Source organism: Pyrus communis, chromosome 11, assembly GCF_041283825.1.
Source record: "Pyrus communis isolate YQ-2024b chromosome 11, ASM4128382v1, whole genome shotgun sequence".
NCBI classification, from domain to species: domain Eukaryota; kingdom Viridiplantae; phylum Streptophyta; class Magnoliopsida; order Rosales; family Rosaceae; genus Pyrus; species Pyrus communis.
This window is the reverse complement of record NC_142575.1, coordinates 3,054,352-3,075,478: the sequence shown is the minus strand read 5'-3', so window position 1 is coordinate 3,075,478 and position 21,127 is coordinate 3,054,352. Positions and strand designations below refer to the sequence as shown.

The 21,127-nt window shown below is 36.2% G+C and overlaps 1 protein-coding gene, 1 long non-coding RNA gene and 1 other non-coding gene across 3 annotated transcripts; all 3 read left to right on the top strand.

The window, feature by feature from the left end:
- Positions 1-4,350: 4,350 nt before the first annotated feature.
- LOC137743941 (U2 spliceosomal RNA) lies at positions 4,351-4,545 on the top strand. The gene has a single exon (XR_011069551.2). It is a non-coding gene; the product is annotated as a U2 spliceosomal RNA (small nuclear RNA).
- A 2,657-nt stretch (positions 4,546-7,202) lies between these two features.
- LOC137741629 (scarecrow-like protein 18) lies at positions 7,203-8,867 on the top strand. Its single transcript, XM_068481325.2, has one exon. It carries the CDS (start codon positions 7,420-7,422, stop codon positions 8,806-8,808), a length of 1,389 nt encoding a protein of 462 aa, XP_068337426.2. The 5' UTR covers positions 7,203-7,419; the 3' UTR covers positions 8,809-8,867.
- Positions 8,868-17,477: 8,610 nt separating this feature from the next.
- LOC148692682 (uncharacterized) lies at positions 17,478-19,097 on the top strand. Its single transcript, XR_015953117.1, has 2 exons — positions 17,478-17,821; positions 18,551-19,097. It is a non-coding gene; the product is annotated as an uncharacterized LOC148692682 (long non-coding RNA).
- Positions 19,098-21,127: the final 2,030 nt, after the last annotated feature.

Here is a 21,127-nt window from a genome sequence, read left to right as displayed (position 1 = left end):
TAATATAAGGGTTATTAACTTTGCTTCTCTAATCCACATGGCATCATAATATTGGGGTGGTGTTCACAATGTGCCGTGTCAATGTACTAACAAATTTTTTAACAAAATTTAGATGAAATGACGACATTGATTTGCAAAACCCATCTTCAAGGACGACATCATTAATCAATTTTCAACTTGAAAGACCATCTTAATAAGGTGTGTCAATTTTAGAGACCATCTTTAGGGACGACATTAGATGTTTCTTTACAAGTGATAATGGGGAGTGAGAAATCAGAGGTATGATCTGAGGTGTGCATTTTTATCTAACCAACAAACCTCTTGATACAATCAGATGTTGAACAGTAATGTTAATTGTACGCGCATGTTCGGATGCAAAGTAATTGTGTAATTGTTTGATGTGTAGTTGGGACAACTATCTCTAAATCCATAAAATGGGTTTTAATAAACAAAAGGGCCTCTACGTAAGAAAATAAGCTAAGGTATACCGCTAGATTACTTTTACTTTCGTAGCTTATCATTCTTTCTAATTTTCTTTTATTTAGTTTGTTAACATGATTGAGCACTACTGCTATTGCATGCGCCGATTCTGATGATCCATCCAATCTAATGACAACTATCTTATTATGTTTAGCAGGGAGCTGCTTAATAATCTAAAAGAAAAACCAAAAACACAGGATAAACAGCCATATATACCCACACCTACGTGCTAGGGTTTGTAGTAGGACCACACAAGACACATTGAGACAGAAGAATTGTAGGGATTGCTTGTGTAGATCATTGATCATTTCTGATTCTGTTCCTCCCTGTACCTTTTGATACTGCTGACAGAAAATATATAGGTGCATACATGGGCTTCCATCTCCAGCAAGTAATTTGAGCATTGATTGCATCACCTGTAGGGATGGATTCGACAGAACTTTTTCGCTGTGTGGGGGTTTTCTCCTTTTGGCTTGGACAAACTTTGTGTTTTCCTTTTATCTGTTTCTTCAATTATTTTGGACGGTAAATTTTGAATGTTTCATTCAAATATTTCACTGTTTTCCGTTATAATGCTGATTCTTGCATAAACTTGCACCTGTTTTAGATTCACAATCTGTGTGTATGTGGGGTGTTTCTCCTTCTGGCATCTACAATCTTTGTGCTTTCCTTTTATCTTAAGCATGCATATAAAATAGTTCAAAGCAGACATCCCTACTCCAATGAGTAGTTGAGTCAGTGGGTGAGACTTTTAATTTTCTCTCTCAATGCCTGGTTAAATTTCATATAGCCGCTCGTTGGGGAGAAAGAGATAAGGAGCAGATTTATCACAGCTCGTGGTGTTTGGGGCTAGAAAGTTACGGTGATGCTGAATTCGTTTAATGAAAATCTCGCTTGTTAGGGCTGAAGTAGTCCTAGGGGCAACATTCATGTTGGCTACGGATATTAGCCTATCTGCATCTACATTTCTTCAATCGAAAAAGATGCATAAACTTACTAGTGCTGTTTAGTAAAATATTAAAATTTGAGAAATGTTATCTAGCTGGTTGTTTAGTAACGTAAGATGTTTATAGATGTTATCAAGGCTTTGACTATGAACACATTGATCAATTCCGATTCTCACCAAAATGTTAATATGATTTTAGTTTCATTTCTGACTTTATAAACATTCGTACGTGTACATAAATCCAAAAGAACATTGCCAAGTGCCAACTATACTTTGAGCCTTAAAATGCTTTAACCCTAACATTAAAACGAGGATGCCATTTCATTTTGTTGACTTTATCATGATCTTTTATCCACATATATACATATATACATATATATATATATATATATCATATGTGTGTGTGTGTGTGTGTGTGTGTGTGTGTGTAGTGTGTGTATATATATATATTTGCTATTTACCAAGTGAATAACATTGAAAAGTGAAAAGACAGCCACACCCGCATCCATCCACATGGGGAATGCATGATGATGCCAAAGACCCAGCGAATCCAACAAAGAGAGACAAACAAGGAAAACCCAGGTGTCAGCGTTGAGCGAAGATCAGGGTTTGGCCAACGCTGGTGACATGTGCAGCAAGAGCAAGCATGTAAAAGCAATAATATTATTCCACATTTAAGGCTTTGCGTGTAATCGTTGTTGTTGTTGAAAATTGAATACAGAAAGGAGATCGAAGCAGAAAAAAAAAAAAAAAGTAACAAATATACTGCTCCACCTCCATCCATTTATTTTGCCCTAAAATTCCTTTTCCCACCCCTCAGGTTCCTACCGATCTCATTTTTAAGAACTTACATGAAATAGATATGTTTCGTACTAATTATACAGTGTCATGTGTAAATTTTTTTTCAATAACATTGTATAATTAATTAACAAGAAACGTCACAATAATTGTATACTTGTGCCATGCAAGGTTCTCTCCTCCTCCCTCCTACTTCCTAATTCATTCATTACTGCTGGTTGATGCTTCTCTTATCTTCTTGTTTTTCTTTTGTTTCCTCTGCTGATTGAATTTCTAGCTCTTTCATATCACAATTGGCCTGCAGAACCGGTACACATTTATTATGCATTTGCACTATTGATTTCACATACAAGTGCAATTTTTATTTACTTGTAGCAGCAGGATCAACAGTCTTTCTCTTGTACTTGTGTACTTTTTTAGTTCTGTTTCAATTATTAAGTGGCATCCTGTAGTAACTTTGAAAGAAATATGTCCAGAAAACACCTTATTCTTTAATCTCCTGTGAAACACCTTGTTCTTTAATCTCCTGCATGAATTATTAGTAGTACCACCACAGGAATTATTCATATGGCTCATTTTAGAATAATGAGTAGTTAGTTGAACACCAATCAACGATTGTTTAACTTCTAATTTTACAACAACCGTAAAATATAGAATCTCTTGAGTACATAGATGGCCTAATTAGGTAATTAAATCTTGTACTTAGTAGATATTACCGTGTCCATCACACAATCACGTTATGCTTAATCTTCTTTTTATTATGACACGTGTACATGCTTATAAAAACTATAATTTAAGTTCGTATAACAACAATATCAAAGTACTAGGTAGTGTGAAAGACAAACCCTAATGTTCCAATTCTTAAGCCACAACACTTATAGAGTTCGATTTTTCAGTAAATGGAGGGTTAGAAGTAAGAGGTAAAGATATTTTCCAAGTCTTTCGTACAAACACACTGACATTTCTTGTGGCGGTGCGTGGGGCTCAACTAGCTACGTTACCTCTCATGAGTTTTGTAAAGAAAAAAGCATGGGGTAGCATTTTCTACTTTGACAGCACGGTGAAGCCTTCAACTGTTTTTCCAAAGAAATTAACACTTTGGGAAATATGCATAGATCTAATGTGGAAAACACACTTGATTGAAACCACTAAAAGTAAGAGGAATAGAAGGAGAGATCGGGAGAAGAGGCTTTGTTTTATGTGTCCCCTTGAATCCTGGTGAAGCCTTCTCCTGTTTCTGCTGCTATTGAAATTTTTATTATTTTTTCTCAAGATGCCAATCGTGCAATTGATCATGTATATATATAGCAGGGGTCCACCAAGTATTACCAGGTGAAAATGCACAAATAGAAATCCATTAAAAACACTTTGCTTATCCATATATGTAAAGAGGTATTAGGAGGTATCCTATATCAATGGGTTAGTCTATACTAATAACAATTAATATTATTATGTATTTTAACTGTAAGTATTATTATGTAACCTTGGGCAGTTAACTTCGACAATATATGTAACGTTACATTGCTTGTAAGTCAACCATTGAATGTTTACGTTATGTGTACACTATTAAAAATGAATATAGGGAGTTTAAAAATGAATGACGATGACGTCCTCCACCTTTAAAAATGCATAAACCGTATATAGATTTTTTAAATAAAAAGAATTCTTTAAATATGAGTTTCTTATTGCGTATATAATTCACAAACGGATGCATGACAACTAGCTGCTAGGAGGATAATTCGTCAAGATTCAAGACCTGAAAGAAAGCCATGCTCCTACTGACAGTCCTACTAGAAAGATATTATCTACCAAACCCTAGAAAGATTCTTCCCTGCACGGAAACTGATTAATTCATTATTGTTAATGAACAGTGAATACGGTTAATTACCAAACTTTATATAACGAGGTTTCAAATTTCCATATTTGCAATCCAATTATTTTCAGGGAGGAAGCAACTTTTATTTTCAGCTCCCCAAATCCCAAGCTTTGTGGAGTTTTCCAAACAAAGCAAATTGTGGTATGTGACTACAAAGCTAGGGTTTGAGTAGATGATAGGGGTTGAGATTAGAAACTCCATGTTCAATTTGTGTGTGCATCTTTATTAGGAAATTATTGCTAAGGAATCTATTTGTTCTTGGCCTTTTGGCTAAGATCAAGTGTAGTATATGTTCTTATTAGTTTAATATTTGATACGAGAGTCAATAGTTTACACAATATTAAATTAATTTCTTTAAGGAAAGAGTTTGTTACAGTAGCTTGTTGTTGGGGCTCTTGTGCGTTGCCTTTGCGTTGCACTACTGCATTGGCCTGGCGCACCCTCAAAAAAAAAAAAAGGAAAAAAAATAATCTTATTCCATGAATATTAACTGTGAATTAATTAACTAGATATGACCGACCCCTTTCAACATAATGATTTCAAAGAAATAAATTAGCGCCTCACTACTAATTACATTAACAATTATTTTTAATTTTTGTCTTACCACCTACTACTAATACATCAAGTACAAGATCTAATAACAAAAAGTCTCAATTTTATTAAGCGTTTAATCATTCTTTACCATGCGACAACAAAATAAAAAAAAAATATTTAATTATTTTGTCAATTTCTTACATGGAATTCTTTGTGCATTCTTCAACATAAACAATAGCTAGCTAGTTTAGCAGCTATACTTTGGAGCATGGGTGTTTATTTAATAATCCAACCGACTAAACTGACTTCCCAAGTCAACGATTGATTCCCCTTGACCCAGAATCAATTTGGACAATGTACGGTTTGAGAAACAGTATTTTCCTCCATTTCACATGCCCTTTAGGTATCGTTTGGTATGCAGACGGGACGGGACGGAACGGAATGGGACGGGACAGGACGGAACGGAACGGAGCGGGAACAAAGATGCCCTCGGATGGAAACAAGGAGGAAGAAGAATGAGACGGAGAGGTTATAATTTTGTGTTCCACGGATGTGGAACGAGTCGTTCCAGGGGGATGAGGTGGAACAAAAATTCACCCAAAACTCGTCCCGTGGAACAGCTCGTTCCACCCGTTTTAGGCGCACCAAACGTGGGACGGAACGCCTTGTCCCACTCTGTTCCGTCCCGTCCCACGTACCAAACGGTACCTTATGTATTAATACAGTACATATGTTCAAACATTTGAATCTTTGATTAATTATAGATAAACATAGTGTTACATTTTTTTTTAAAGGGATCAGCCGATGGCTTTGTCATGGTAGTCCACCATTCTAGAGGCCGAAAAAACTCATACAGATATTTTAGCCTCCTCCTAACTACTATCGTGTGAGTCACTAGCGCCAAATTGTTAATCTATTGGTGAATTTAATCAAATGAATTTTATTTTATGATTAAGCACCTTAACCCCCCTTACCTCTTAGTATCATTCCAAATTGATCTCAACCTTTTTAAATATTCCAAACAAGTGCCCAACCTATTGAAAATGTCACATCCATTAAGCTCATATTAATTTTTTGTTAAATTAACTAGGGCTTACTTTGTCTCCAACATCAATAGAAGGTCATGGAAGCATAGCTTTCACCAAGTAACGATCACCATCACCGCTTCAAGCCATCACCTCCAAACACAACGCAAGACCGCAAACTCCGCCTTACAATTCAAGCTGTCAACATTGAGAAAAATATCGTGGAAGTTATTGAAATGGTATGGATTGCCATGATGTGACCACCACCTTTGTTGCCTACAAAGACGAATTGGACGCTTTACTAGCCGAAAATTGGTGAATGAGGAAATCACATGAGCAAGAATAATCTCCTTGAAACCATATCTGAATTCTTAACCTTCTTCTTTGTTAGGAGATTTTGCAATCTTCATTTTTGTTTCCCCTTTTATTTGTGAAGTTGTTTACTTATTTTTATTTTTTCATCTTCATGTCTTTTTTTAAGTTATTTTTTTAGTGTCCAAGTAAGCAAATAAGTAGGACCCATTGTTGCCACATGTACATTTGATGAAAAAAAATTAACTGAGACTTAACGGATGTGACATTTTCAATAGTTAAGCACTTGTTTACAATATTTAAAAAAGTTAAGACCAATTTAGAATAACACTAAAATTGGACATACTGCCAAATATCTAGTAAAAAGAATCAAGCATCCTGTAATAATACTTTTAACTTTCTAAGTATATTGTGGATGTCCCACCATTGTTGGATGGTGTACTCAATGTGATCAACAATATTAATGTCATAGAGAGAGACATCTTGTAAATTGTTGTTGCAGAGAGAAACAGATTACTAACACACACACACACACACACACACACATATATTGTTGGACATATTACTCTATGTAGGCTGCAATATGGAGGTGTACAATTAAAATATCATAATAACTCACTGCAGGTATCTAATATATATTAGACTCAGCCGGAATTGATTTGTTAGGAACAAGAACATTGGGCTTGTTAGTAATATGCAAGTACTATATATATATCATACAGTTTTTATTAAACAATAAAAAAAGAAGAAGTTAAGAACAGAAAAATAAGTTTATGCAATAATTGTACGTAAGAGAGGGTAATGTAGTGTACAGTGACACTGTTACTGACTAATGCAAGCATTTCAGTTTCTGCTAGATAATCCTCCTCATGGAAGGCTGCTCCCAACAGCATAACACATGATGAGATCACATCTTATTAAAAACCCTTCCTAGATCAGTAGATCTGGTCATGATATATATCTCTTTCTCTTGCTTCTTACTTTTCATATTCATTTTTCATATCGATTGTGGAGCGAACTTGGACGAGTGGTTAACATCGTAATTGATCATGATAATCTCTCTTTTAACAATGATCAGAAATTGAAATGTTATATCTCTTGAAACCCTTGTGAGCTAGGCTCCAGGTTTCCAGAGGTTGTAATTAATTTCTTACATATCTGTTTAATAAATAAATTAAAAAAAAAATATATATATATATATATATATATATTAATTTGTGTGTCGGAGAGGAGAGGGAGAGGAGGGGGGAGAGACCAGTTTCCCCAAATATACCTGGTATCACAGTTTGCTGCTGCTACTTATTGCCACTGCTATATATGACTGCGCCAGCAGATCACAAGTTATTGAAGAAAGCAGCAGCTAGCTACCTAAGCTCAAAGCTCATCTGGTCAATCAGAATATATAATTGGTGATCATTTGTGTTGAAGATCTCATCACCAACGAGTGAATGCTCATGGGCTCATTCAATTCTTGCCATATCCAACAACAACAACAAGAAGATCATCTAAACCCAAACAACAACAACATCTCAGATCTACAACTATATCACCACCACCTCCACCACCATCACATTTCTGATCAGCCTACGTTGATTATGTCAACGTCACCAAGCATTTCACCAACCCACCTCCGCCACTTACTCATTACCTGCGCCGAGCTCATTTCCCACCTCGATTTCCCTTCAGCCCACCGCCTCATTTCTCTCTTATCCTCAAACTCCTCCCCCTTCGGAGACTCCACTGAAAGACTAACCCACCATTTTGTAAAAGCCCTCTGTTTCCGCCTCAATATAAACCCTAATTACTCTCCCACTACTATTGGCCCACTGACAGCTCTCACAAATGCGGCCAGTGCGTCCGCATCCTCCTCCTCCAACTACTTGTTTTTGCCAGTGTTACAGGAGGAGGAGGACAACAACGAGGAGGCACTCCACTCGTGTTACCTAACCCTAAACCAGATAACCCCATTCATCCGGTTTAGCCACTTGACGGCCAATCAAGCCATCCTCGAAGCCATAGACGCATCTCATCTCTCAATCCACATCCTCGACTTCGACATCATGCACGGCGTCCAGTGGCCCCCACTTATGCAGGCCCTTGTCGAGCGGTCCTACAACTCCCCACTCCACCCGCCCCCCACGCTTCGAATCACCGCCACCGGCCGCGACCTCACTCTCCTCCTCAGGACCGGCGAGCGTCTCTTGAGATTCGCTCAGTCACTCGGCCTCGCCTTCCAATTCCACCCCCTCGTCCTAAACAACACATCCCGGCCGTCGGACTTAATCTCCCCCTCAACCCTCGGCCTCCACCAAAACGAAGTCCTAGCCGTCAACTGCGTCCTCTACCTGCACACCCTAGTCACGGACGACTCATGTGACCTCTTCCTCTTCCTCCAGAAGATCAAGTCATTAAACCCAAAAGTTTTCACCATCGCCAATAAAGAAGCCAACCACAACAGCCATCTCTTCTTCAACCGGTTCGTGGAGGCTCTAGACCACTACGGCGCCGTCTTCGATTCCCTCGAGGCGACGCTGCCGCCCAACAGCCGGGAAAGGCTGGTGGTTGAGGAGTGGTTCGGGAGGGAGATTAAGGACGTTGTGGGAATCGAAGGAGAGAAGAGGAAGCAGCGGCATGAGAGTTACGAGACATTTTGGGAGGTGGTGCTGCGGAGGGCGGGTTTCGAGAATGTACCGTTGAGTCCATTTGCGCTTTCGCAGGCGAAGCTTCTGCTGCGGCTTCATTATCCTTCTGAGGGTTACCAGCTGAGGATTTTCAATGACTCTTTTTTCTTAGGTTGGCAGAATCGTCCCCTTTTCTCTGTTTCTTCTTGGCACTAATTACAAGTATATATATGTATCTAATTGACTCTTCAGCTCTATTGATAGCTAGGTTTGAGCTTTCATGTCTTGTTTCATCTCGTCTTATATATATATATATAGAGAAATATATGTATAAAAAGCTGCATTTAAGAAGCAAGAGCTGCCATTAAAGTGTTTTCAAGAACTCACTCAATTTCACTACTCATAGAGAAGAGTACTATTTCTTTCTCTGTTTTTCTTCTGCCATGTATCTCTCTAAACATTCCTAAGAATCCTACTAGTTACTCAGCTGATCAGTCTTAAGCATACATGCAATAAGTAGGGTGGATCTCTGTGGACGTTGCAAGTGAAATGAAGACACAGCTAGAGGGAGCTCCTGATCAACTAGCTTTTCCAATATCACAGTTTGTTCTTTCGTTAGAGACTGAAATTGATCTTGAATTATTGTGTTATATGAATCTCATAAATATTGGTTTTGTTTAATTTATTATTTGTTTTTGTGATTTTATCCCCTTATTAATTAAGATCCTATTTTTCTTATGTCTAATTATTTAATTAACTGTAATTCTGTAACCAATTCCTCTTCGACCATTAATTTGGAAGCAAACAAAGGCTTAACTGGAGCCTGTCTAATTCTTACCTTTTATTGACTTTTGTAATATGTTAATTAGTTTCAATATCTGAACTGCTTTAAGCATCATTTTCTTCTAGAGGGTTGCTTGTCTCCTTGTATATATACCTATATAGCTAATTTGTATATGCTACTTAGTTAGATGCTTTCTTATTACTGCTAATTAATTAATAGAAAAATGCTATGGAGATTACCTTTTCCTACTATATTTATGTATTATATTATTATGTGGCAAGGCCGTGCCAAAGCATAGATGTCACATAAATTAATCAATATATGTCGATGGATATTGGTTGCATACATCACTTATTACATTAGTGTGGTATAAAAATGTGATCTTTCTAACATTATTCTAATTAATTATGTGCTTCACTTTTGGATGAAATGACAAATACTTTGATTTAATTACTGATTAGTTATCTATCATGCACTTCCACCTGGACGAGAGATTTTTCAATGTGATCGTCACACGAGGTGGTACACCACGCGTCTCTATATAAATGGTGGGTTATGTGTGTTAAAAGGTTAATAACTTAAAAATTAAAATTTTTCACCACTTACATAAAAACACATGGTGTATCATCCGTGTTTCCGTCACAACTAAAAATTTCTCCACCTAGACCGGAAAATCTTCTCTCTTTTGTTAACAATAAATTATAAAATAAAAAAAGAGGGGCCTTGTTTGATTAACGTAGTAAAAATATTGCAAATAACCACTTCTTGTTCCCCAAAATTCCTTTGCTTCCCTTCCTCCAATGAATGTTGTTATGCTTTCACGAGATTGATTAAAGGGGGATGGAGGTGCATGAGCATATACATAGCACTAAGTGGCCGTACCGTATATACCTGTGGATGTCTTTTGATTTTCCACTATTTTTTACCCAAATTTATGCGGTCTGTCCCCTCAACAACACCATCAAAGTTCTCAAAACAGACCATTTCATGCTCTTCTTTGCCTCCTTCATCGCCATACATCCCAAAACCCACCTGCCTAGCTAGGGATCTCTCCTGTCCTCTCTTCGCTATTAAGGAGTAAGGACCACTTAATTAATCTCTCTAAAAAAAAAAAAAAAGGACACACACACACATACATCCCGAAATCCACCTGCCTAGCTTGGGATCTCTCCTCTCCTCTCTTCGCTATTAAGGACCACTTAATTAATCTCTCTCAAAAAAAAAAAAAAAAAAAAAGAGGACATATATATTAAGAATTTATGTAAATAATGGAAATGTTATAGACCTCCACTTAATTAAAAACTTGTATTTAATATTGTAACTCTGGTTACTAATATATAAGCTCTATATAGCTAGCGATGCTTTTTCCTTTTTTAAGAGGAAGAACGGATGACAAATTACAGTTATTCATTCTTTTCGGATCCAAAACAGATTAGTTGAGATTTGTATTATTTATGTGGTCACGATTAAGTAGATTCCTAATTTACAAACTATCGAGAACCTTCTATTTTTCTTTAAAAAGATGTTCGCACTTTTTCATTGAGTCATTTGTCTTGATTTGCTAGCTATGCTAATCATATTACGTAGAAGCGTTTTATGTCTAGTTTGGTTGGTTGCTTTCTGACATGAGTGATAAGATGGTTACAAGGCCTGGCGATAACGCAAAGAGCTGCTTACCTTAGGTTGGGCTTGCGTGTTGGGGCTTATATATATGACTGAGCGATGAGGGATCAGGTTCAGGTTCAGGTTCAGGGCTAGCTAGGGTTAGTGGCAACATGGCATTGACAGACATCCATCCATCTTTTCTTTAATTTCCATCTGATTCAGACGTAACCTGGTGTGTGTTTGTGCAAAACAAAACCTAACCCTTTTTTTAGCTATTGCTAGCTTTTGACACATTTGGAGTTGGCGCCCGACCCTCTTACATGTCTCTCAATTAAGCATCTCCACGCCATATCTATCCTGATGCAAATCAATAATAATGACGATGGCATGAAGATGAAGATATGGAATTTTCTTTCTCTAGAATATCAGATACTTTGAAATTATTACCTATTAGTTCTTCTATAACAATTACAAAAATTAAGATCTAACAGTTAAAAAGTATTTCGTACTTTACATTATCATAAATTTTTTGTGATAATATTATTTATTTTGGACCATCAAAATATTAATTATTTAAAAAAGGAATATGTTCTTTTTTTTTTCTTGGATTTTGTTGTAAATGCAATTTTTCGTTCAAAATGCCTTCGTGCTTATAACTGGAGGGGAAAATGATTTTCTCAAACGTCTTTTGTTTAGTTTCATGCAAACTCATGTTTATTTGTGTTTTTTTTTTCTTTTGATTTATTCAGTACAAAAAACATAAATAAAAAAAATGTACATATAGAAAAAAAAAAGTACAAAAATCATGACGTTCTTCACCTGTTTCCATAAGAATGGTATTGATTCCCTAATAACTAATCAAATAAATGAAAAGTTATTTTATGTTTTTCGTGAATAATTAGAATATTTAATTTTTATAGCTACTTATCTAATGATTACTTTTGTGTCGAAAGGAAATGCAAGGTTTGCTGACAGTAGTATTTCTACATGGAAAATTATTTTAATGCACCCTAAACTTACAATTCATGTAAATGCTAAATATTCCTACACAGTTAATTGTATTACTTTATGTTGACGTGTAATGCACATGATCAATTTTTAGAGGCATACACGTGAACATAATGCTACAATCACAAAAAAATTAATAAAGAGATGACATTTTAGTGTATTGGCATAATACCCCAGCTGTAATGGTGTGTAACGGTAATTGCATATTCCCAATTTTTATATACAAGTCTATGGTTAGTGAGTATCTTCTCTATAGAATACCCGCACTAAACGCTTTGCACAAATCGAAATTAAGCGTCCAATATTTGCCTCAAAATTGTATACCACTTATCCTATGCAAATGTTTTATTAGCAATTCTATGCATGTGTCTGTTAAGTGATTCGGAGAGAGAAAACTGATAGCGGAAGGAAAGGATAATTTCAACTTATTCCATGGATCGATTTGTTAAGAATTTGTTTTCAATTTCCGAGGAATGTTGACCTACTTCTTACATTATTAACTTGATGTAAAATAGTCAAATCGTCCCCAACTTCAGCATCCACTGATTATATAGTTGCTCTTGGGTATGGGGTGACACTTCCCACAGCATATTTCTGAGATTGTTTACCTGATTCTTATCCGCACAGCATGCACACCTTTTTTTTCCTTTTTTTTTTTAATGAAATAGATCTTGTTTTACAGAAATAATAAACACACTATCTTTAACCTTTATAATACGTTTTTGTTTAATTTTTTTCGTTTTTATTTAATTTAATAACTAAAATAAAATAAAAAGCTTTCGAGAAATTATAAATGGTATGTGAAAATCATCTTTCTTTTTTTATTCTTCTTTTGTATTGGGAAGGGTCGTACTGTTATGTGCATTGAAGAGATACACCATACAAATTTTAATTTTATATTATTTTCTCAAAAGACATATGGTACAATACAAGTTGTTGATCAGATATATCTCTGTGTGTGTGTGATGAATCAATTAAACGTTTTTTTTTTTTTTTTTGGGGTGGGGGGGGGGGGGGGATTGGTGGTGGAATGATGGTACTGAAAGTATATAAAAGGTATGACTACTGAAAGAGACGAGGATCAGCGAGAGGAACGTACGAAATTCTCCAGAAACCAGAATCGTGTTACATATATACCTAGTTTGCTTTAGGGTTTGTAGTACATACGTACAGAAACCGATTAATATTACTCATGTTGAGAATGAATGAGAGGAGGGACCTTGCATGGGCTTATAAATGAGTTGAGCTATTCCTTATATTGTCAATTGGTTTTATGGTGAAACCTCACCTTTCTTTATGGTATCATAGCAGGTTGTTTCACGCGTTAAGCCAAACGGTCACACGCTCTCTATGTCACCCCGTTGTGTTGTTCATGTGTTAGGCTTGAAAATTCACCACATATGAAGGGGCGTGTTGAGAATGAATCACACATTGATCAGATGAAGGACCTTGCATGAGCTTATAAGTAAGTTGGACTACTCCAAATATTACCAATTGGTTTTATAGTAAAACTTCAACTTTCTTCAACTACAAGTAAAGCTATCAAAATTATATATATAGTTTCTTTCAGGGTCGTATGCACACAAAGTAGCGGATTTAGGATTCGAACTTTGGAGAGTTCCAATGTCAAATACAAGGCTTTAGATAAAATCAAAGTGCGAAGCGCACAAAAATATTCAGTTTATTCATAGATGTATTTCGTTGAACATTTAGTGAACTTGTTGTCTTCAGGCAAACCAAGTTGCGCACAGCTATCGACATATGTCGAAACAATCTAATGATAAATCTAGAGAGAATTTGTAGAGTTCTGTAGATGCAACCTATCGAGATATGCCTAGCATACGTTACATCAAACACCTTGTTGTCACAAAAGGAACTTGTACCAAATATTCGGAGAATCCTCGAAAAGTTTTGACATGTATCTTTATTGAACTTTGGGTGGTCCTAGGACCACCTTGGTCTTTAAATCCATCTGCCCCTCATAGTATGTATAGAGGGTATAGATGGACTACAAATAAAAATTAATGGTGGCATGGGGATGGAGATTGTTAGTGCATATCGATTGTAATTGCCATTTTCCTAGCCTAAACCTTGGTGTGTAAATTGAGTTTTGGAAGGTCAAGCTCAACCGATGTTTGTTGTCTTATGGTAACTAAGTTACAATTTCAAGTTTAGAACGTAAGTGAGACTTATGAAGAAGTTGAGATTTCACCATAAAACTAATTGTCAATATATTGGGAATAACTCAACTTACTTATAAACCCATGTAAAGTCACTTCTCCCATCAAAGTGAGATTTATTCTTAACAAATTAGAGACCTACGTTCATTCTTAGGTGGTTTAAAAGCATAAAATGTTTTTTTTGTGTATGAAGGATTGAAGTGTCATTTTAATCCTATGGTGTCCGAAAACTAATTAGGTCTTATTTGAATTAAACTGATTAAGTTATTTTATATAATTATAAAGCTATCCTTTTATGACCTGAATTTTAGTTGTGGGATAATGGCTGGTCTTTATTTGTTTTATTTAAGGCTGTGGAATAAAGTCATTTGACTCGAAGTTTTGATGCTAGGGTTCACACATGAAATGTTATATATAGGCTAGCTTGTTGCCGTGAAAGAGGTACACAGAATAGAGAACTCAAATGAATTAGAGAAAAAAAATACTTTGTGCTCCTCGATATTTTTTTGTTTTGTAGTAAAAAAGAGAATAGATTCTCCATTTTATACCGCATTTAAACAGTTCTTCAATGAGTTCATATATATGCTATAACGTTTCTAAAAGATTTGTTCCACGTTTGAGATCTTTGTAGGGTTTCATCACAATTTCATATCTTGAGATTGTGCGTGGAAGATTCTGTGTAGAAGAGTCAAAAAGCGAGATTGTCATCAAGGCGAAAGACGACATAGCGAGGGTGTCCTTGCATGCTAGGCTAAGGTTGCGTCATGGTACTTGCGTAAGTCTATTAGGTGAATCTTGTAAAGTTAATTCTTCTCACAGTGGATTTGTTTCACTCACTGTGTGCCCGATGATGTTTCTCCATGTGTTGGAAGTTTTGCCTCGTTGAATCATTATGTTTTGTGATATAATTTTCTGCACTTTATTTACTGCATAACAGAATTACCATCGGCTTTCAATCCTCCTATCTGATTGCATTCGCTCATAGCACTTCTTGGTCACAACTTATTTTCTGTTCCGCCGCATACCTTATCAACGTGATTAATAAATCTATGAAAATTAAATTAAGCCTATTCACTCTCCCCTTAGAATTTGTGTTACAACCTATTGCGTTTGAAGAGGTAGACCGTAGGTGGGGTTAATTAGATAGGGGATATGCCAAAGGGTATAGGGATGGATTTTGTGCTTGGCCGTGCACAACAAGTTAAAGCAAGGGAAGAGAGCAGACACCCTCTGCGTTGAGTTATCAGTGCATGTGTGCGTGGTTGGTATCTACTTCTTTCTTTATTGAGCCATTATGTTTAATATGGCATAGAATTTTTCTCTCATCCAGTCAACTACATTTTTATACTCATACATGATTGATAGATTGTAGAGGTTTGGCTTAAAAATTATGATACGTTGTCGAAAATCTTGATTTTAGTGTAGTTAACTGCATTAGAGAAAGACGGAACTTGTTTGAGATTGTTTTTGAAATAACAAATAGAAACACTTCTTAAGTACGTTTGATAGAAAAACTTAACTGCAATTTTTTTTCTTCATAAAAGCGTTTTTTTGAAGAAAACCTGCTAGTGCTTTTGCAGAAAGTACTTAAAATTTTAAAATATTTCAACATATATTTATAATAATAACGGATCTAACATTAATGTCTTAAGCACATGTTTTTTCTACGAAAGCAGTCTCAAATAAATTTGTGAATTGCTGGTGCAGTGGTGCTGCCATGCACTTCTCTCCTCTCTTATTCATACTCGGATCCTCTTGCATTATCCAACACAAATGATTGATTTAGAGTGAGATATAGACCACTTTGGCATTGGGTTGGCTTTGGTTTCACCGCACACACAAAGGAGGAACAATGTATTGTGAATATCAAATAACAATTAGGACATGGACATGGACATGGCATGGCCAGTAAATTTTACAGAGAAATAATAATGGGACTTTTTGAAAAATGACTCTCGATAAACTTTTTGTCACTTCATGTATTTAGTATAATATTTTAAAGCGTTGGCATGAAATTTGATGTTAAACTGTGATATAATAGAGAATTCATAAAAAAATCTTACTTTTGAAGGAGTCGCTCGGCTTCAATTTTAAATTCCAGTCTATAGGCTTGTGTAGCCTTATAGGGGGAAGTCATGAAACATTGAATTATGTGTTATCTTATGACACTAGTAGAAAAACATGTTTGCGCGACGGAATCTTGCGCGACGGAGAAAATTTTGTCGCGCAAAGTCCGTTTGCGCGACGTATAACACAAAACGTCGCGCAAACAGACTTTGCGCGACGGCACTTTGCGCGACGACGAACGCGTTGCTCAAAACGCCTTTGCGCGACATAGGTGAACATACGTCGCGCAAAGCAGTTTTGCGCGACGCCGTCATTCGTCGCCAAACTTTTGGCGCCAAACGAAAAAGGATTTACCGCTTCTTTCGTTGACTTTGCGCGACGCAGGTGGGCATACGTCGCGCAAAGATGTTTTGCGCGACGCAGGTGGTCATACGTCGCGCAAAACATCTTTGCGCGACGTATGCCCACCTGCGTCGCGCAAAGTCAACGACTTTTTTTATTTAATTTGATTAGTTTGGGAGGCAGAAACTGCAAACCCAGTTGCAGCAGCTACCTCCGTCTTCCATCTCTCTCTTCAAAATCGTCTACCAGATCAGGTTTGAATTGATATTAATTCTTTATGTTTTTTCGATTGCAATCCTTCCCTTGTTCTTAAACATGATGTAAACTGAATTAATAATATGTAGATCCTTCATGTGATTCATTTACGAAATTGAAATTGTAAAATCAAGGGAGATAACTATCTTGTTGATTTTCTTTTTCTCTATACACCAGGTAGTTCCAACAATACTTTAACTAGTAAATGTGCTTTGAAAAATATTGTGTTACTAACGTTGTTTCTACTAGTGCTCTTAGCATATGAGTATTTCTAGGATCCTTTCCATGCTGTTAATACCAAAAATTAAGGAAATTATCTACCAGAAAGTAGTCATAGTATATGAGATAGACATTCTTTGATGCATATAAAAACTATGAACTTAATACAAATATTGTGTTCTTATATTAAATAAAAATGCTGAAAAAATGAATTTAAGGAGGAAACATGTAACATTATATATTATCAATCGTGTGTGGCTTAGAAGCTTCTTTAGCTTACATACAGAAAGTTGAGCTAAAACATTATCACCTAACTAACATTGTTGTTGATTTTTGCTATATATGTTGCTATTTGCAAGTGTTAGTGTTGTGGTGGGAAAAGATATGAGAGTTGATTGGACAAAACCAACGAATTTAAATTTGAGTCCTGTGTCAAGTCAATGCAATGTATCTGATCTGATGATTTTAGCTTCATTAGGTACATGTTTATCATATTCTGTTTATAGCTTCATTAGGTACATGTTTATAGTTTTATCATATTCTGTTTCACTTTCATAGAACCAAAGATCAAGATGATGTTTATAGTTTAAATTATGGGAAGAAAATTTAAATTTTGTGCACTGGAGAAGCACGCTACTTTTTCAGACGATACTTTGACAGATAGCTTGGTTTTGACGAGTGTCCCTTTGGTTTTGGAATTGCTTGCCATCCGTTTTCTTTTTCTTTTTCAGACGATACCTTGACTGCATAAGCAGCAACAACTTCACTGGTATTTTTCCTTGATGGTTTTTACCTTATTAAGTGTTCTGTGTCTGTGGTATAGAAATCTCACTGTTTTCGATCAGGATTTTGCTTACTTTCTTGCTTTTTATCTTCATAATTTCAGAAAAAAGACTAATTATTTGGAAAAATTAGAGGCGACCTCATACAACATTTTGATTCCTTTAATGATTTATTTGGAAAATTTTAAGAACTAAAATGTATAAACTTTTGGTTCAGGGCTGAAAAGTTTCTAACAATGTTCTAAAATCCAACTAAGACCAGCCATGTGATACCCTGGCTTTTCCTATATAAATGGAGTATCCACCTACATGCACAGGGTGACCTAATTTATTAAGTTTTGGTCAGTTATATAAAGTCAATAACATTTATAAGGAAATATGGCTAATAACGTAGCCATATCATAATAAGCCTCATGGTCAAAATTTTCTCCAATGTTTTGTAATGATATATATATATATATATATATATATATATATATATATATATATATATCTAGTTGTTCTGTATTTATGTAGTTGTGACAAGATTGGGACACACACATATATATATATATATATATATATATATATATATATATATATCTACCTGGTCAGGAGATTACTGAGCAGTTTCATGTAAGTATATGTAATTATTATTATTCTTATATGTATGAATCATTCAAATATTATTTATATTTTGTTATTAAACATTATATGTTTTTTCTTTATTATTATAGGCTACTATGGTGGAAAAGAGCACTTCTGTTCTCCAAGAAGCAACATCGCAGCTTCTCCCGGAGACCCCGATCGAGGACATCACGATACCTGAGGATGTAGGTTTTCAGATCATGACTGATGTCCTGGATCAGAACTTAGGTCGTCATCGTGGCAAGGTTGTTCGGTGTATGGGGAAAGCACAGATTCGTGAAACGGGTGCCTCTTCTTCCAGATCAAACGCAGAGGTAGATGCATTGAAGGAGGAAGTGACAACCCTAAAGGCCCAGGGCGAGCAGATGAAGGAGCAGCTGAGGGCCTAGGGCGAGGAGATGAGGTCATATGGCGGGGCGTGGAGAGACCTTGTACAAGCCATACAGATGTCCGGCCTTCAAATCTCACTACCAGCACTTCATCTTGGTCCACCTTCGACCTCAGAGCCACCTCGCCCTGCTGATACCTAATAGCTTGATGTATTAAACCTAGTTCACTTTTAGTTTTTTCTTTTTTGTTCGGATCTTTTATGTACATTTTCATATATTTTATAATTAAATACTTTTGCTTGGTTAATTAATTATTCTTTCGAATTTAATTACAATATTTATCAAGAATTAAAAAAAAAAAAAAAAAAAAGTTTGACCAAAACTACTCCCCACTTTGCACGACGCATGGCTTCGTCGCGCAAACCCACTTTGCGCGACGTACGCATGAGTCATGCAAAGTGGGTTTGCGTGACGCACAAAGTGGGTAGTGCAAAGTGGGTTTGCGCGACGTACTTCGTTAGGCACGCAAAGTGGGTTTGCGCGACGACCAACGAAGTGCGTCGTGCAAAGTGAGTTTGCGCGACGCACACCGTTAGTCACGCAAAGTTGGTTTGCGTGACGCACTCCGTTGGTCGCGCAAACCCACTTTGCGCGACGCACTCCGTGGCCGTCGCGCAAACCCACTTTGCGCGACGCACGCCCCGTGGGCCGTCGCGCAAACCCTAGCGTCTCAGACTTTGCGCGACGATTAATGCGCGACGAAGGTTGCGTCGCTCAAACCCTTAGGCAACGATTGTTTACTTTGCGCGACGAAAATACCTACGTCGCGCAAAGTGTTTTTTTTACTAGTGTGATTACAAGATACAAAAGTTAAAAGGAAGCTTTAATGAAAAGTTTCTGGTACTGTTCTATTTAACGAAAAATTATATTTTTACACTAAAAAGTCAATTATAGTACTATTTAATTTACTCTTTATTTATCCTTATTGTTAAAACTTAAAGTTTCTAAATATTTTTTATTAATTTTCCTAGGTTAAAATGGCATTTTGGGATTTACAAATTTGCTACAATCATTAGCTTCCCCCACATTATTTTGTTGCTGCTGCAGGAATCTTTTGGAATTTGTGGACAAGAAAATGCCATTTGGGTCCTTGATGGCTCAGTCACCTTTTAAGAATTCACATTGCCGATTTTAGCAAGCAAAGAAGGATGGAGATTTTCTATCCTCCTAATTTCTCTAATCTTCAATGTCTTCCTATTTGAACAGTTACGGTTAAACCACATCAATATTTTATATTGATTTTTTTATAGAGATAATAAGACAAAAAGCAATGTGTGAGAATAAGGGATGGAAGAAGATGAGAATAGGAGGGTAGAGAATCATCCTCCAGCAAAGATTGTTAAGCAGATGAATGTGCCCGTAGAATTCAAGAAAAATTTAACAGATGAATTTGTATAACTCCACTATTATATAACTTTGGGGTATGCAAATTTGAGATAAATTTATAAAAATAGAACAAGAAAATACATGATTTAGAACAAGGATATCCAATGTAAAATAGGACTGATCGCAATTGAAAATAAGATGAGAGACAATTGGTCAAGATGTTTGGCCATGTAACCGAAGACCTACAGATGCTCTGACTAGAACCATGGTTGGTCGGACGAAGCATTGTTGTCGGGGGTGTGGTATTTATAAGCCACTATCAACCATGATAGAATTCACACCAAAGTCGTAAGTTTTAATAGTAACCTTGTCTTTAGAAAAAGCGTTTCTCTGCCACGCTGCGGCGAGGGAAAAAATTCAAGTGCATTGGGTGCCGAAATGCATCGAACTCAGGGAGATATTATTAACACGGCCCTAAACACTTGAACTTAGGACGTTACTATTCACATGCCCCTAAACCCTAAACCTCATGGGCCTCCACTGCATCTTCTTCGCCTTGGGCCTTCTCGAGGGCATGAGTTCTCGGGATGAGTTTGGGCTTCGACATGAGTTTGGGGCATGTCTCCCTATGCCAAACCATTAATTTTGTTTATGTTATGATTTATTTCATGGGAATTGTTATTGGCACTCCAAAAATCTCATTTTGTACTCCAAACTTTCTATAATTAAAAAGAAAAATACACTTGTGAGGAGTGTAGAATGAGATTTGTGGAGTGCTAATAACAGTTCCCTACTTTATTAAATTTTCGTTTTTCTCATACCACAATAGCAAACTATCATCTTCATATTCTACAAGATGTATTCCCAGTGAAAATTTTCTTATAATCCATTCCTAAAAATTCGAAAACAACGATATAAACCTAAATCTAAAATCTAAAGGTATTTGAATCT